Source organism: Protomyctophum parallelum (genome assembly GCF_964188405.1).
Source record: "Protomyctophum parallelum genome assembly, chromosome: 17".
NCBI classification, from domain to species: Eukaryota; Metazoa; Chordata; class Actinopteri; order Myctophiformes; family Myctophidae; genus Protomyctophum; species Protomyctophum parallelum.
In genome coordinates this window covers 19,046,557-19,065,570 of record NC_139719.1, presented here as the reverse complement: position 1 = coordinate 19,065,570, position 19,014 = coordinate 19,046,557, and the positions used below count along the sequence as shown (strand labels likewise).

Below are 19,014 nucleotides of genomic sequence, written 5' to 3'. Positions count from 1 at the left end.
ACACGGCGACTTTGGAACACAGACTAAGGCGTTCCTCCGAGGTGGAAAGCCTGGTGACGCGAGGTTAGTTGCAGGGCCCGATGCGGTGACGCATCGATCTCAGGCCCACTTCACTTAGCTGCTGCCTGGCAGGGACGTGCGCACATACAGTAGATATCAAAGGGGGCTGCAGCCCCTGCCCTTTTACCCGTCTGTAAAACAACTGCCCTTTCCAGACCACCACGAATGCAGCATTTACCACATGGTGAAAGACATGCAAATGCCCCTCCTCTCCTTTCCATGCCATGCCGGAAGGCAGAATATTTTTTTTCCCCCCAAAGTCTCCTGAACTTGGAACGCATAATTTTGCGTTGAACTAATTTGTTTAGAAATCCATGTCGTCACACCTGCATCTCCAGTAGATGAAGAGTGCTGGGTTGCGCCCTGAAAATAGCTGATCTACAAGCTGTCAATGCATCGCAGTGCGACACGTTGACAGCTTGTAGATCAGCTATTTTTAGCTTGTAGATCTGCTATTTGACATTTTGGGTCACACTGCAGTCCAGACCACCGTCTCAGTACCTTACTGTGGTCACACTGCAGTCCAGACCACCGTCTCAGTACCTCACTGGATCCTCCTCCCCTTGCATTACTAGTAGAACCTCCCTTAATTCACAGCTTCTTTTGTTCAGAAAAAAAACAAAAACATTTTCTTTTTCCGTTCAGGTAAACAAAGCTTGTATAAATAGTGGTGGTGGTGGTCTGTTTCCCAGTGGTGAAAGAGGAGTAGTAGTGCCCTCTGCTGGTCACCTGAGGTCGAGCATGCTGATTTTTGAGTCCCTCACTAGGATGTGTTTACATACCTGAGAGAGAGGGGCCCGCACACACACACAGAAAGGGAGGGAAGCACAATAATAATTAACTATTAAATACATTTTAAACATTGTGAGAATAATGACATGATAAGCACAATAAATAATGAACTATTAAATACATTTTAAACATTGTGAGAATAATGACATGTCACTCACTCACACACACACACACAGAGAGAGAGAGAGAGAGTACTCACAGAGAACAGGGGAGGTTCTTTAGAGTGTGGGTGAAAGCCCTTCAGTCTGCAGCCAGACACCTCACACATACCTGCAGTGGTGAGTCTGAATACACCAGTACTAAGAGAGAGAGAGAGAGAGAGAGAGAGAGAGGAGAGATAGAGAGAGAGAGAGAGAGAGAGAGAGAGAGGGAGAGAGCAATAATATTTAACTTTATTGTTCACTCCTGGGTTGAGTGGGTTCATGAATCAGGGTTAATAATAGTGATGTCGGCTCAGGCGGTGGCGTAACCGTCTGGGCACCCGACTGGTAATCCAGTCGCAGTGTGCCGCGGGTTCGACTCCCGAGCCCGACACGGCCTTTACTGCATGTCATCCCCCCCATCTCTCTCCCGTTTCCTGTCAGCCTACTGTCTGTCCCTTCAAAAACCAATAAAAAAGGCGTAATCCGCAAAAAGATATCTTAAAAAAAAAAAAGATGTCCAACATACAGTACATGTTCACCCATGGCTCTGTGTGGTGCCACTCTAAGTGACTACTGGGTTGTGCTCTGTGTGGTGCCACTCAGTGACTGCTGGGTTGGGCTCTGTGTGATGCCACTCAGTGACTGCTGGGTTTGGCTCTGTGTGATGCCACTCAGTGACTACTGGGTTGGGCTCTGTGTGATGCCACTCAGTGACTACTGGGTTGGGCTCTGTGTGATGCCACTCAAAGTGACTACAGACCCCCCGTGGACCCCCACATGGTAACTCCGTCATTTCTCGAACGTTTCGGACGCGGGGGGGCTCGCAGGAAACCGGGCCGGCACCCTGGGTGAGTTCCTGGGGGTCTGGATGCTCCGGGGACCCCCCAGATATAGTGCTATAATAAGCCAATGTGAAAAGGAGGCAATTTCTTCTTTTGCATTTGATGGCAATTGGATGATTTGAGGCATTTTGTTCCAAAAATGTGTTTTGCAAAAATCCACCTGTTGGTGGCGCTATAACAGGCCAATGTGAAAAGGGTGGGATCTATGCCACCGCCTAGTTGGAACGTATGTGAAATATTTCACCTAAATTGCACGCTGCATTTATCATTTCCGCAAAACCTTGAACTTGAACGTGAGCCAGGACAAAAATCACGTCAGGTCGGTAGCTGTCGTAGGCTTTGTCCACTCCTCACCTGTTTTTCTGTCGTAGAGAAGCGGAGCAGCATTGTTTGACCAGCCGACAGGCTGTCACAGGCATCTAAACCCAGCCAACCAAGGGACCGCATCGGAGATAGGTAGGCTAACCCAGCCAACCAGGAGACTAACCCAGCCAACCAACATTGTTTTAACAGTAACGGCAAACCAACTAACATGACGATTATAAAAACATTTCGTCTCTGTGAATTAGGTAACGCCAGCTCCGTTATTCCAAAGCCCCCTCAGGTATACATATTTAAACTATTTTCAGCAATGGTTTAATCATTTTTTCGGTGGGTAGATCTTGTTGAGCTGGTCATTTTGAAAGTAGCTCTCAGGTCCAAAAAAGTGTGGGCACCCCCTGATTTAGCCTGTGGTTTGCTGACTAGACTGAGCTCAGGCCACTTACTCGAGAGTCGCTCTGGTATTGGATAATAGCATCAGCTCAAATAAATGACTACACTGTAGCGACGGTGAAGGTTAATGAAGGTTAGGGAATAAGTGGAAAATCAGTCAAGCGGCACAGCTGTGTGAATTACAATACTTGTGAGGACCAAAAGTATCCCACAAGTATAGAAGAATATGAGAAGTAGACATTGTGAGGATCATTTTCCGGGTCCTCACAAGACAAATGCTTGGTTTATGGTTACAATAAAACCTCTTTTACATTTACAATGAGATATAGGATTATGCCTCATTTTACATTTAGTCTATACGTTTGTGACTTTGTAGATCTGCTATTTTTTGCCTTTAGGCTTACAGTTAAAGGAGAATTCCATACTAAAAGGCTTTCTTACCTTTCTTTGTAGTTGTTACGTCCCAACCAAAGAGGTTCAGGTGTTATTTTGTGCAAATGCTCCTTATTGGCCATTTCCCCTACCATAAGCCCTAAATGAATTGCATTGAATGGGAATTGAATGGGGCTATGGGGTGTTGTGCTAATTTGCTTATTTACATCGCTCAAAATTATATATTTTTTGTATATATCCTCTCTTCATAATGTAAATAATATCCCAGGCGGCACACTTTACTACTTATTTCGATGGAAATAAGTGAATTAGCACAACACCCCATAGCCCCATTCAATTCCCATTCAATTCAATGCAATTCATTGAGCGCTTATGGTAGGGGAAATAGCCAATAAGGAGTTTTTGCACAAAAAAACACCTGGATCTCTTTGGTGGGGACGTAACAACTACAAAGAAAGGTAAGAAAGCCTTCTAGCATGGAATTCTCAAAATGGCAATAAAACAAAAAAAATTCATAAAAAGATTCATAAAATCACTCACAAGTACAGTAATACAAACCTGTGTATTTGTGTGTGTGAGAGTGAGTGAGAGAGTGAGTGAGTGAGTGAGTGAGTGAGTGAGTGAGTGAGTGAGTGAGTGAGTGAGTATGCGTGCGTGCGAGTGTTACACCCACTCGTTGTGTTTGGGAGCGCAGACGATAGCGATAGCCTCAGGTAGCATAAGCTGGTAGGAGCAGTGTGTGTGGAGGTCCACGCTGGACAGGAACGCCGTCTGTGTAGGATGGGTCTGCAGAGAGAGAGAGAAATATACACGTATTAACATAAACCCTATATACATAGTTCACCGGAGTCCCCCAGGGTTCCGTACTAGGCCCCTCTTGTTTCTGCTCTTACCATATCTTGCCCGTACAGTGCCTCCAGCTTTGTCGAACACAATTGGCCTGTTTTGACGCTTAAGTAAATATCCCTTTATTTCATTTCCTATGTTTTTTTTGTTTTTTTGGAAGATATACAAAAAAGAAATGAATTAAAAAATGTCAAATAATTTTCAAAAGATATTCGATAAATAATAGTCCTGCAACAAACAGTCAAAAAGTGCTTTAGTTTTCGAGATACCCCTACCGGAGTTAGGACCAAACACAACATAGTTTTTCCTCATCTCTAAGGCCTCCCATACATGAAATGGATTCTTGTATAAAAATATTTTACTGCAAAAGTGGTGAAATTGTTATTTAAAGTTATACACCTCAAACTAAAAATAAAGCCTGTCCGTCTGGTGGTTGAGGCACTTAAAGGCATGTAGATTCACAATGGAAGCTCTGAGAGGTTCAAAACTTGGCATACTTGAAGCCAGAACATACCTCTACATTCTAGAAAAGACTGAATGTCAATATCTGAATGTCAATATGAGATATAGTCATTTGAACACATACTTACAGTAGGCGGAATTGTACATCTATGTAGATGTCTTCTCTACTTTGTAGTGACTCTGGAATGGATTGTCATAGCAACACATATGATGGCTTGTAGGAAAGGTGAGGTTCTACTGAATCCAGCAATACCAATTGTGTAAATGTAGCTTGCATAATCGTGGAGTTATGCCACAAAACGTATATGGTGTCCCAAACGGGGGGAAATAAAACTAATGAAATCTACAGTATCACATTAGTTTTATTTTTACTTCACTTATCAAGGGTGGGAAAACATAAACAAATCACTTGAGTAGAAGTCCCTAAAATGTATGAAATGTCTCAAACTTGAGAAATGAGAAATTGTGAAGAAATAGATGCCGCTTCAATAGAGAAATATGCAAGCCTACAGTGGAACTACTAACTATTATTGTTGCAGCACATGACCTGGATGTTAAATAATAATAATATAATATCTCAAACTTATATAGCGCTTTTCTGAGTACCCAAAGACGCTTTACATGGGGGGGGGGGGGGGGTTTACAGAGGTAACAACAAATTAAAAACAACTTTAATAGAAAAAGGACATTAAAAGACCGTGAAAAGGGAAGGCAATTTTGAAGAGGTGGGTTTTGAGGGTGGATTTGAAGGTTTGAAGGGTAGGGGCATCTCTGAGTGCCTTAGGGAGGGCATTCCACAGGGTTGGGGCAGCAAAGGCGAAAGCCTGTTCCCTCATCAAGCTCAAATCTCAATATTATCCTCATAAATATAAATAATCAAGTTATTAATTTCTGTTATTTGAGTTATTTGGTTAAAGTAAATTTATACTACAGTATTTGGCTCCACCTATGTGCATCTTATGTGATCTTATAATGTGAAGTGTATCGGAAATCGGGGCCGATCATGACATTTTTAAATGATCAGATCAGGAGCACAAAAATGTGATTGGGACATCCCTAGTATCAATATGATATCCATATCATGATATTAGACTGTATATTGTCCGTGATTTGGGATATTGTACTATTGTGATATTGGAGGAGTTGCATAAAAATATAATTTTCAGATGGGGAAAAATCGGTATCGGCAGATACTCAAAATTAAAATGATCTTACTAAATGTTGCTCAACAGAGAGATGATGATGTTCATAAAACCGTGGCTCTATATACAGACAATATGCTGCAGTAATGAGCAAGTTGCAAATGTTGAGTGAGAGCATGCCTGCACCAGTCTCATCAAGAAGACTGAATAGGGTTGATACAAGATTGTTTAACATACAAAGATATTTTTAATTTGTGTGAAGACCAGTACAAGACCAGAACATCTGACAGCCATTATGGCTGGTACTGGTATGTGTACCAGAGACTTAAGGTCCTTCATGCAGCATCAGAAAGGTTGATGAAGTTGTACATCATCTGCTCCTCTCGTACCCAGATCTGTTTGTGTATGATGACAAATATACAATATACAGTATAATACCGGTAATATGCCGAGGCGGCAGTGCCTCAGGGATAGATTGGCCAATAGAGCGGCTGGATGGAGAACCGTGAGGTTCGCAAGACAAAATTCAGTGTGAACTAACAATATACCGGTAGTACTATATCATACCATATTCTCAGTTCGATCCAGGGCTCCCCCAGAGTTAGACTCTGAACCCCTAATTGATCCCGATGTGCAGGTCGGTGTCTTGTATGGTTTCCTCTGCCATCGGTGTGTGACTGAATGTGTGAATGTAATGCACAATCTATGTAAAGTGCTTTGGATAAAAGCTCTATATACTGTAAATGCACCAATTTCCATTTACGGTATATAAACTCCTTGACTGTTATGATGACATACAGAAGACACTGACTCTGAGGAAGAAGATGATATTGTCTAAATACAAACCCTGGAAACATACAGCATTATAATTTGTAGAACATGGAAAGTCTGATGTTGCATGCTCTAAAAGTGTGCCCATGGGAAATGGGCACAATGAGAGAAGATGCAAATCTCCAAGAAAATCCAGAACTACTACATAGACCTGCAGATATATCGATGAAGAAAACCATGGACCAATGGAGTATGTCATAACTCTTATTTATTGAAAGTGATGACTTGTCATCACTTTCATTTATTTAAAGAAAGATGTTAACTACTTCAGTGAGATTAATAAAACCTTTGACATAGATACTGGTCTGCTGTTCTAATTCTTTGTTTTATAGCTGCTATATTTCGTTTAGATATTTAGTGTTTTAGGTAGCATTTATGATATTTGTCATCATATGCAAAGAGATCTGGGTACGAGAGCAGCCGATGTACAACTTCATCAATCTTTCTGATGCTGCATGTGAAGGCCCTGTCTCTGGTACTCTGACCAGTGACCATGTGAAGGCCCTGTCTCTGGTACTCTGACCAGTGACCATGTGAAGGCCCTGTCTCTGGTACTCTGACCAGTGACCATGTGAAGGCCCTGTCTCTGGTACTCTGACCAGTAGTCCTGGTTTTGTCTATGAACTGATTGCACAAGACCGCAATGACTTTTTTGTGCTATCCCTTTTGGACTGATTGTATGACTGTACTCTGTTGCTGTTTTTACATTTATGTCTAATAAACTATTAAATCCATCAATCAATCAATCAATCAATTGTGCTGGCCTTCCCACAAATGAAACAATATATTTGTATGTTAAACAGTGTTGTATCCTATTCAACAATGTTGTACCCTATTCAGTCTTCTTGACGAGACGGCATGCTCTCACTCTGGTCTTACTGGAGTAGTTTTCTCAACATGATACAGTATATGATGAGGAGAGGAGAGTATTGAATTTGGGTTTGCCAGGGTTTTATGAACATCATCTCTCTGTTGAACAACAGTTAGTATGTGTTGAAGGTCTTCTGCCGTGGGCTTTATACATTATGGGTCTTGTTTCGTGCTTTTTTCCAACTGTTTAGCAAAGATGATACAAAGATTTGGATCCAATATTCCATTTTGGTAAAATTTTAAAGACACACTTCAGAATTTGTACAGTATCTATGTTGTGCATTACGCGCACTATTTTTAGGCTATAGTATATGTGCAGTAACCATATTACAAGTGATACTAATTAAGTCTATTTTCCATTCTGGTGAAACAGTGTCAGGGCAGGGTTCTGCTATTGTCAGTGTAGACTGGACAGGCAGTAGGCTCTGTTACACTAAAGAGAACTAAATGCTAGGTCACTCTCCACTCCAGTCAGCTAAATAGCTACTTGATTTGACAAGGTTCATCTCATCTTTTCACATTCCAAAATATGTGAAATGATTTTACCGGTCATTTTATGAAGAAAGCCACATGTAGGCAATAAGATGCAGGTGGAGCCACATACTGTAGTATAACTTGACTGTAACCAAATAACTCAAATAACAGAAATGAATAACTTGATTATCTATATTTAGGAGGATAATATTGAGATTTGAGCTTGATCCAGGTCATGTGCTGCAACATAATAATAGTTAGTAGTTCCAATCTAGGCTTGCATATTTCTCTATTGAAGCGTCATCTATTTGTTCACAATTTCTCATTTCTCAAGTTTGAGACATTTCATACATTTTAGGGACTTCTACTCAAGTGATTTGTTTATGTTTTCCCACCCTTGATAAGTGAAGTAAAAATAAAACTAATGTGATACTGTAGATTTCATTAGTTTTATTTCCCCCCGTTTGGGACACCATATACGTTTTGTGGCATAACTCCACGATTATGCAAGCTACATTTACACAATTGGTATTGCTGGATTCAGTAGAACCTCACCTTTCCTACAAGCCATCATATGTGTTGCTATGACAATCCATTCCAGAGTCACTACAAAGTAGAGAAGACATCTACATAGATGTACAATTCCGCCTACTGTAAGTATGTGTTCAAATGACTATATCTCATATTGACATTCAGATATTGACATTCAGTCTTTTCTAGAATGTAGAGGTATGTTCTGGCTTCAAGTATGCCAAGTTTTGAACCTCTCAGAGCTTCCATTGTGAATCTACATGCCTTTAAGTGCCTCAACCACCAGACGGACAGGCTTTATTTTTAGTTTGAAGTGTATAACTTTAAATAACAATTTCACCACTTTTGCAGTAAAATATTTTTATACAAGAATCCATTTCATGTATGGGAGGCCTTAGAGATGAGGAAAAACTATGTTGTGTTTGGTCCTAACTCCGGTAGGGGTATGCCGACTTCTGGGGGCCATTGTCGCAGTACTATAAATAAAGAGGTGATATGCGAGCATTTGTTGTGAGCTTGTAGATCTATTAGGGTCGCGAGAAGTTTGGGAACCTCCGAGTTCGATCACTCGTGGAAAGTTGCTATTTGGCCACAAATGGATTGTTACTGGACGACGGTTCTTTGGGCCTGTTCAGACAGCGAGCGACGGTTCTTTGGGCCTGTTCAAACAGCGAGCGACGGTTCTTTCTTTGGGCCTGTTCAGACAGCGATCGACGGTTCTTTCTTTGGGCCTGTTCAGACAGCAAGCGACGGGTTTTTTGGGCCTATTCAGACAGCGAGCGACGTTTTTTTTGGGCCTGTTCAGACAGCGAGCGACAGTTCTTTGAGGCTGTTCAGACAGAGAGCGACACAACAAGGCCTGCGTTCTAGCCTGGGATCAGCGGGGTCGCACTGCGCTCTTCATGTGAACACACACACAGTCACACGCACACGCACACACACACACACACACACACACACACACACACACACACACACACACACACACACACACACACACGGCAATCTACGCTCTCTCTTTTTGGAAATGGTCGCTTCCCATCTGAACAGCTTTGTTCTTCCCCAGAACAATGTCAAAGACTTTCAAATAATTACACATGGATCAACATCTCGTCGCTGTCGGGTAGAAACCTTGTATCTCCAAAACCGTTCCTTTTCTATTATATATATTCTTTTTATTAATTAATTAACATAGCGAAAATAGCTGACCTACAAGCTACGGATTTTGTATTACACTCTTTCATTTACGACAGAAAGTTCCCGCCAAAGCAATTACAGTAGGTATACTGTACTATTACAGCAGTGTGGACATATTGAACAATCGAACAATAAAACAGAATCCAAATGACTCCGGCGAGGTCGTGAGACGTGAAGGAGGCGAACACACACACACACACACACACACACACACACACACACACACACACACAGATGGTGAGTCTGCTGTTTCCATGGTGATGGATGGACGCTTTTAGCACCCGGGAGCGCCTTTGCCTTTTGATTTGGTGTGACAGTGGTTTCACATCCTACATTTTAGATTTAATGTCAATAAAGTATTTTGTTTGTTTGCATGTTCGGGGCCTTAGATGAAGTTAGGCCTGACGTCTGAGGCCTGGAATCTTCTAAATCCTCCGGTTTTCTGAAATAAATATTTTCACGATTTTTCAAAAATAGCAGACCTACAAGCTTGTAGCACGCCACTTGGTGGCGTTGCTATGAGCTTGTAGATCTGCTATTTTTCAATAGCTAAATTATAACATAATGTTTAAAACACCAAGAGGGGTTCCCGTCCAAAATGGGTTAATCTATCCATCCTATCTAAGCTGCCAGGATCGATCTATTACCTTTGGAGCATAACACCAAAGTATTTGCAGCTTTGATAAACGGAAATCCGGCGGAAAAGAGTCCCATGGTTTGTTGTCGAAGAGAAAAACATGCCGCCATTACGATGCCAAACGAACAGCCTGCACAGCATGTTGTAGTCCAAACAAACCGCTCGTTCACTTGCATTGAACTCATTTTCCCAGAAGCCCTAGCAGCCCGGGGCATGGCTTGATTTCCAGGTTTCGTCGTCATAACGCGACGGCCTCGTCACCAGGTCCGCGACAAACCCGCTCTTTCTTTTTAGTTATAAAAAAAAACGGCAAATTAAACGCATTAAACAAATAGCGGGTTTAGCGTGTTAATTACGTAGTAGAAATATTAGTGTGTAAAGTATGAAATAGAGACCATTTTTTTCTCTGTTTCTGATTGGTCACTGGTGATCTAGCCTGAGCTAACGCATTTCAGGTTTCTGGTCTAGAGGGGCGGGTCACAGCCGAGATTCGCACACGCCCTGATTGGATCTCAACGACCTGTCCGTCAGGTTTTGAAATAGCTTCTCTTAACCACAAAATGTTTTCCATAATACATAAACTCACCCTATTTTAACAAATACATGATACTCTGGTTATGTTACCATGGTGATATTTGATGAGCTACACTCTATGATGAATGCTCCATGTGTTGTGTGTGTGTGCGTGCGTGTGCGTGTGTTCTTACATGTATCCAGCCCAGTGTTAACAGGTTGTGTTGGTCCTGGAAGCTGAAGAGTTCCTCGACGTTCTCCATGTCACAGAAATCTGGACCCGAACTCTGCTTTGGTACGACCACATGACTGAGGATCAGCTCATTGTGTGTCTACAGACAGAGAGACAGAGACAGAGAGAGAGAGAGAGAGACAGAGAGAGAGACAGAGTGAGACAGAGAGAGAGAGAGAGACCAGTGTTGATTTTGTGGACTTAAGCCATTCTGAACGGGAACCCATTTTGGTGTTAGCATCATGTCATGCTTTAGCTATTTTTGAAAAATCGAAGAACGACTGACATTTTTTTAGAATCTGATCTCAGGTCAGAATGGGTTAATCAGACCAGTGTGTGTCCAGTGGAAACCTCGTATGAATCTGATCTCAGGTCAGAACGGGTTAAGCCCTAACCACACCAAAAGGGTCAAGACGGTTTTAGCGTTGTCCCGGCGGTGTGACGTGTCTTGTTGCACGTTGACCCTATAGTGATTCAACGCATGGAATTCAACGGCGCCCAAAACACACCAAAGGGTCCAGACGGTTTTAGCGTTAACTCCTTGCAACCGTTTTGGACCCTATATATATATAGGAGTTGCATGGTGACCCTTTTGGTGTGGTTAGGGCTTAAGACTAAAGCTGCGTTCAGACTTTGAATGTATATATTCCCTTCGGTTCGTCCCGTTTGTCTTCGCACCAGGTCGCACCACGCCTGTTCGCGCAACTTCTCGCCTTTGCGTTGACTTTGTGTGTAATGTAATTGCGCCGCTCTAACCACCCAAGTCTGAACGCACCTTTAGCCAAAATGTGTTCGTTGATTAACCTTTTTTCACAGACAAAAACTAAGCTGTGATGATTAAGAGACTAATGAGACTAAATATACTGTGTTGACAATTTTGTCAACAAATAAAAACGTGACTAAAATGTTCGGGAGGGACTAGTGTAGATTAGAAGAGATCCAGTAGAACAAATTAAAGGACAATTCTTTTTGGTTTGGTTGCGCCCGGGTTTGGTTGTGCTCGGGTGTTGCATGCAAACAAATCAGGCAAAATACATTTTTGTTGACAAAATTAACTGTAGATTTGGTAGACTAAAATCTTATGATATTTAGTTCACTAAAACTAGAAAAGTGAAACATTTCCATCTCCCAGGGGTCTATAGCGCATTGTGAAACGGGGATATATAGACTCCATCTCCCAGGGTTCTATAGCGCATTGTGAAACGGGGATATATAGACTCCATCTCCCAGGGTTCTATAGCGCATTGTGAAACGGGGATATATAGACTCCATCTCCCAGGGGTCTATAGCGCATTGTGAAACAGGGATATATAGACTCCATCTCCCAGGGGTCTATAGCGCATTGTGAAACGGGGATATATAGACTCCATCTCCCAGGGTTCTATAGCGCATTGTGAAACAGGGATATATAGACTCCATCTCCCAGGGTTCTATAGCGCATTGTGAAACAGGGATATATAGACTCCATCTTCCAGGGGTCTATAGCGCATTGTGAAACAGGGATATATAGACTCCATCTTCCAGGGGTCTATAGCGCATTGTGAAACAGGGATATATAGACTCCATCTTCCAGGGGTCTATAGCGCATTGTGAAACGGGGATATATAGACTCCATCTCCCAGGGTTCTATAGCGCATTGTGAAACAGGGATATATAGACTCCATCTCCCAGGGTTCTATAGCGCATTGTGAAACGGGGATATATAGACTCCATCACTCAGGGTTCTATAGCGCATTGTGAAACGGGGATATATAGACTCCATCACTCAGGGTTCTATAGCGCATTGTGAAACGGGGATATATAGACTCCATCTCCCAGACTCCCGAGTGTTACCGGCTGAATACCGACAATGAGCCACTCCCGAACCAGTGTTGTTTTCGTCGACTAAAACCAAGACGAAAAATGTTCGTTGACTACCTTTTTTCACTGACTAAAACTAAATAAAAACTAAATAAAAACGAATCTATGATGACTCAAACTAAGACTAAATATACTGACAATTTCGTCAACAAATAAAAACTAGACTAAAATGTTAGGAAGGGACTAGTGGACAAGATATCCAGTTTTATGCTGGGACGCGTTGTGAGATTGTATATCTGCTATTTTCAGCATGCAACCAAAGTGTAAAATATGTCATTACAACGACATCAAGGCCTGTCAAAACACATTTTAGTCGACTAAATCAACTGTAGATTTAGTCGACTAAAATCGTATGACATTTAGTCGACTAAAACTAGACTAAACACTAGAACATTCCAGGTGACTAAAATGTGACTAAAACTAAGTGAAAACTATTCAAGAGACTAATGACTAAAACTAAAATAGAAATTTGCTGCCAAAAACAACACTGTCCCGAACCCCTGTGATAATAAGGAGGTTCGTCTCACCAGTCTAACCCCTGTGATAATAAGGAGGTTCGTCTCACCAGTCTAACCCCTGTGATAATAAGGAGGTTCGTCTCACCAGTCTTCTAACCCCTGTGATAATAAGGAGGTTCGTCTCACCAGTCTTCAGAACCCCTGTGATAATAAGGAGGTTCGTCTCACCAGTCTTCAGAACCCCTGTGATAATAAGGAGGTTCGTCTCACCAGTCTTCAGAACCCCTGTGATAATAAGGAGGTTCGTCTCACCAGTCTTCTAACCCCTGTGATAATAAGGAGGTTCGTCTCACCAGTCTTCTAACCCCTGTGATAATAAGGAGGTTCGTCTCACCAGTCTTCCGCACAGGATCCCACACGTCTCCAGTCCTCTGGCCGTGTTGGAGTCCGCTAGCAGCAGGAAGCGATACGTCAGATCTCTGGGCACGATCACCCTCCTGAGACCCTCGGTACGAGGAGCTACACACGCGCACGCACACACACACACACACACACACACACACAAGGCAAGATGAGATTTTTTTCCCCGTGGAGAAATTCAGGACAGCAGCAGATTTAAATACAGGATGGATACCGGGAAGAGTACAGAGAGACGAATAAGATAGAATATTTTATATATATATATATATATATATATATATATATATATATATATATATATATATATATATATAGGAGGGTGGCTGGTTTCCCTAGTGCTGAGTAAGAAGAAGCTTAGTCATCCGTGAGACACTCCGAGTAGATCGGCTGCTTCGTTCAGGGATTAAAGCATGAAAAACTAATCTCACGACTTGAAGTTTGTTGGCTGTGAGTCTGTGATTTGTCCAACCGCAAGTGATGGGTGGATGGATGGATGGGTGGATGGATGGATGGATGAATGGGTGGATGGATGGATGGATGAATGGGTGGATGGATGGATGAATGGGTGGATGGATGGATGGATGAATGGGTGGATGGATGGATGGATGAATGGGTGGATGGATGGATGAATGGGTGGGTGGATGGATGGATGGATGGATGGATGGATGGATGAATGGGTGGATGGATGGATGAATGGGTGGGTGGATGGATGGATGAATGGGTGGATGGATGGATGAATGGGTGGATGGATGGATGGATGGATGAATGGGTGGATGGATGGATGAATGGGTGGATGGATGGATGGATGAATGGGTGGATGGATGGATGAATGGGTGGATGGAGGGATGGATGGATGGGTGAATGGATGGTGGTTATATATCTCCACACTGGCCTGGGAATCCCCAGGTACAGCTGGCCTGTGCCCAATGGGTCCTAGTAGAAAAGGGAAGTCTGAGATTCTGTGATGTGACTGAAAATGGACTGATGGATGGAACATAATGTCTGACACTACACCACACATCTCAGTCAACATATAGTCTCTGGAAATGATGTCTAAAACTGTCCCTTTTCAGGATTCAAATTCAAAAGTAGCAGAAATAGCTGATCTACGTGGCCTATTTCTCCTGCGTTTGTGTGACAGCACAAAATGTAGCAGCGTGACTAAGTAGGGCATTCATTTACGGAAGAAAATATATAACATAAATAGTTAAAATATGGAGATAAGTGGTTCTAATCCACTATCTATCAATAAATAGAGCGAAACCGCGAATATGAGAATAAAACGGGTACAGTATCAACTGGCCTTCAACAGTGAGAACAGATTATATAATGTACAGTCGATCAATAATGGTAGAGACATCTGAGGCGTGTGTGTGTGTGTGTGTGTGTGTGTGTGTGTGTGTGTGTGTGCGTGCTCACTCTGTACTCCAGTGAGCGTGGGGGTGGGTCTGTTGAGAGGGCGCGCCGGCGGCTTGTTCCTGTTAGGGTCGGCCCCCGGGTTCCGAACGTGATTTCTGATTGGCTGCTGGGACAGACAAGAGCCGTCCGTCACCTCAGGCACTTTGGGCTCCACCTGCGGAGAGGAGAGGAGAGGAGAGGAGATTCTCATTTTGGGCGGGAACCCCTTTTGGTATTAGCATTATGTTATGCTTTAGCTATTGAAAAATAGCAGACCTACAAGCTCGTAGCGCGCAACTTGGTGGCGCGTTACAAGCTTGTAGGTCTGCTATTTTTGAAAAATCTTAGAACCACTGACATAGAAACATAGCTTTTTCTGAAAACTGTCAGGATGTAGAAGACATTTTTAGAATCTGATCTCGGGTCAAAATGGGTTAATACTGCTTTGTTTTAAAACCAGCTACCTTTTCAGAGGAGGCACAGGATATTAAATATATATATTTATTTATTTATTTTACAAAGGATTTAACATGATTAACAACTCGCTAGGAAAATGTCCATATATGGTTGCTGTCGGGCAGACACCGCCAAAACCCAAACCATTCTTTTTCAGGAAATGGAAAAACAATATATGACCTCTGTTCCAAATGGATCCAATGCGGTTAATTATTTAGTCACAGGCTCTTGTTAATACTTTAAATTGGTTAAATATTTATAAAACCCACAGACACGCTGAACCACTTTCACTTTCAAACATTTAGGGGGAAAAAAACAATAGCTGATTGCGAAGAGCGTGTGGAGGAGTTATTTTTGTGCGACATGAACATAATGATTAAATGATGAACCCAACTTCCTTGCCAATCGCTTTTAATAGCAGATCATTCTAGGAACAGTTGTGACACTTTCTGTCATTCCGACAGACTTGACGAAAAATTAGGGGTGCACGTGCATGCTGGTGCTCATCAGTGAGCCTGCCTGCTTGCTCAGGGGATAAATTGAATGTTGACCATCAGGTCAAAATTCGTGTCGGATCCTCATCCTGATTCAAAATCTTCCGCGTGAAGATTTTGACACGATCTAAATGTCTCAATAGAAGAATACACACCACCCCAATAGAGGGTATGCGCATGCTTAAAGTGAATGGCACATCGAGTGGCAAAGCAACATGCAAAGTGACTTTAACCCATTTAATAATAATAATAATAAAACTTTATTTGTATAGCACCTTTCATGACATCAAATGCAGCTCAAAGTGCTTTACAGAACAATGGAGAATAAAATAAAAGCAAAGCATAAAAGAAAAGCAAGGCAACGACATTAAAAAACAAGCAGTAATGCAATACAGTGAGGACATGAATAACACAAAATATAAGATCACTTAAAGGCAATGTTGTAGAAGTGGGTCTTGAGCTGAGCTTTAAAAATGTCTACAGAGGCTGCCTGACGAAGGTACAGACATCGAACATCGAAATGGTTCTCAATATTTCATGTCAAGGAATCCCAAAAATCATATGTAATATGCCTCCGACCCCCCTCTGAAAATATGTTGTTCAAGGGACTCCCCCCAGAAGCAAAGCTTTGAGTTCATTGCTATTTTTCAATAGCTAAAGTGCTTAATGCTTTAAAACACCAAAAGGGGTTCCCGCCCCAAAATGGGTTAACGTTGTTTAATGCAATCAGATAGTAGTTTTTTGCCATTCGATCAGTAGGCATTTGATGATGATGTCACACGCATACCCTCTATTGTACAAGTTATATTGTATTAATATTATACAGATTGGACAATATTAAACATTTATTAATTTAAAACAAGTTACATGGCGCCGATTTAACGCACCTTTTGCCCCGCCTCCTCTTCTCTCCTATTGGCCTGTTCCTGGCGACGCAGCTGGTCCTCGAAGTAGCGGAACTGCTCCGATTCGATCTGCGCCCGCCGCAGAGACGCCACCCTCTGTCTCTCCTCCTCCAATAGCGAGAGACGCCGCCTGTCCTCCTCCAACAGGGAGAGACGCTGTCTGTCCTCCTCCAATAAGGAGGCGCGTTGTCTGTCCTCGTCCAATAGGGAGAGATGCTGGAGCTGTTGGCCACACCCATCCACCACCCCCGACTGGCTCTGCGAAGAGACGGAACGCACAGGTCAATCAACCAGGGTTGCCATGTCCGCTTAGAATAAGCGACTTTGGGCTTGTTTTTCTGTAAAGTTGCTTGAAAATATTGGTAGTTGTGGGTTATTTTGGGCTTGTTTCTAAAGTGTTGTTTCTTATTGCGTATTGTGTAATGTTGTTTAAACCAGTGATTCTCAAACATTTTCTTCATTTTGTATTTGTTTTTAACTAGCTGATCTACAAGCTAAATAGCCGGATTAGCCATTTAAAGGTGCTCTTGTAGCCACGTTGCTTCTTTTAGGCTAGCTTTCATAAACCCGGTTGCTTGTTTCTGCACTGCAATCAACGGCGCCGCCGATCTCAATCACCGGTTGAGTGTCTCTCGGCGCTGCCATTGATTGATCGAAAAAGATAGTTTCCGGGGGAAGTACCGCTTACACCGGGGCTCCACCGGCGTCAGCGTCACGTCTCCGTCACCGCCAGGGAATGTTCCCTTTTTAATCAATGAAGGGTGGCTCCACTGCCCGCGTTGCGTTGTGTTGCGTGACTGCATTAAATTTGCCCTGGTTTGTTTTTTGACGCACGCAACGCGCCCGGTGGAGCCCCGCCGTTAGACGGAACGGAAGTCCCGCCCTATTAGACACTCGGAGGTGAGATAGGAGGTTTCTGCCCGACGGGAATAAACCCTGCACCCCCTGGTCAAAAGTACAAAAGCAGGGCGGAAGTGGCTCAGTGGCTAGAGTGGCCTGGATGGGAACCACAAGGTTCCCACTTCGATTCCCGGCCACCCCACCCCCCAGAGGAGTTGGTGTCGAAGTGTCCTTGAGCAAGACGCTCAACTCCTAATTGCTCCCGATGTGCAGGTTGGTGCCTTGCATGGTTTCCTCCTCCATCGGTGTGTGAATGGGTGAATGTAATGCACAACCTATGTGTAAAGCGCTTTGGATAAAAGCACTATATAAATGCACCATTTGCTTCCTGTGGATATGTGCGCGCACCGCACATGCACGCGCGCACACACGCACGCACACACACACACACACACACACACACACACCTGGACTCTGAGGTATTCTGTGTGTTCCCTGTTGTATTTCTCCTGCAGCAGCTTTTTCAGTTCCTCTTTACGAGGAAACGCCACCTCTTGAAGTTTCTGAAGAGAGAGAGAAACAGAGAGAGAGAGCGAGACGGAGAAACGGAGAGAGAAAGATAAAGTCAGAGAGAGACGGAGAAACGGAGAGAGAGAGATAAAGTCAGAGTGAGACGGAGAAATAAACAGAAAGACAAATGTTATTTTGTATGAGGGTCATAAACTAGGCTTCAGGGTTTTGGATGCCGAACGTCCTTCATGCAGGAAATTAAGTGACGTGTCACATTAATAACATCACTAATGACTTAGTTGTAAAGGCTGTTAGTAAAAACGAGTTTGAAGTTATTTGATTTGATTTGAGTTTAGATTATTTGTTATGCCATCTCCGTCGGGTGCAAAACCTAATTTGTCAACGTGAATGGTCAGTTTTTTCATGTCATATTAAAGCAGGGAATCAAAGCTTCAAATTGACATATTGTTTGTTTAGTTTGACCCACCAGTTTTGGAGATATGGCTTATAGAGTAATGTCTTGCAGAGAAACAGCGAGTTGAGAAAACAGGCTCCAAAGGTTCACTTCTGTGGTCTCTAACATTACACCTAGCTACATCAGACCTAGCTACATGTTTAAGCATTTATTACATATTTTATTTACATTTCAGCTCTGATATTTATTTCAGACATCATGCTTTGGTATGTGAACAGTCTGCCCATGTGCTATTAACACATTTTGGATTAAAAAAGAAATCTAAACAAAATCTGTATTTTCTCCTCACATTATGTCCAAAACTGTTACTTTCCAGGAAAACTCAAAAAACAGCTAAATTAGCAGATCTACAAGCTTGAGCTTGTAGATCTGCACTGTAGTGTGTGACGCTGTAGTATGATCAAGTAGGGCAATAATTTACGGTGAAAAAACACACAAAAAGTTAGAATATGGAGATATGAAGTTTCTGCTCGACAGTGACCACATGTACAGTACTATGTCTGAGAGCAGTGATACTGC

The 19,014-nt window shown here is 42.6% G+C and overlaps 1 protein-coding gene across 1 annotated transcript in view; it reads right to left on the bottom strand.

Annotated features, from left to right (window-relative positions):
• Window positions 1-605: 605 nt before the first annotated feature.
• Window positions 606-19,014, bottom strand: part of stambpl1 (STAM binding protein-like 1) — a gene marked incomplete at its 5' end in the record, with an annotated part of 34,907 nt that continues 16,498 nt past the window's right edge. Inside the window, 8 exon segments of the mRNA XM_083787969.1 lie at window positions 606-842; window positions 1,052-1,151; window positions 3,618-3,730; window positions 10,642-10,779; window positions 13,392-13,516; window positions 14,837-14,990; window positions 16,653-16,928; window positions 17,978-18,073. Of these exon segments, the coding sequence (XP_083644095.1) occupies window positions 786-842; window positions 1,052-1,151; window positions 3,618-3,730; window positions 10,642-10,779; window positions 13,392-13,516; window positions 14,837-14,990; window positions 16,653-16,928; window positions 17,978-18,073 (1,059 nt within the window). The 3' untranslated portion in view covers window positions 606-785.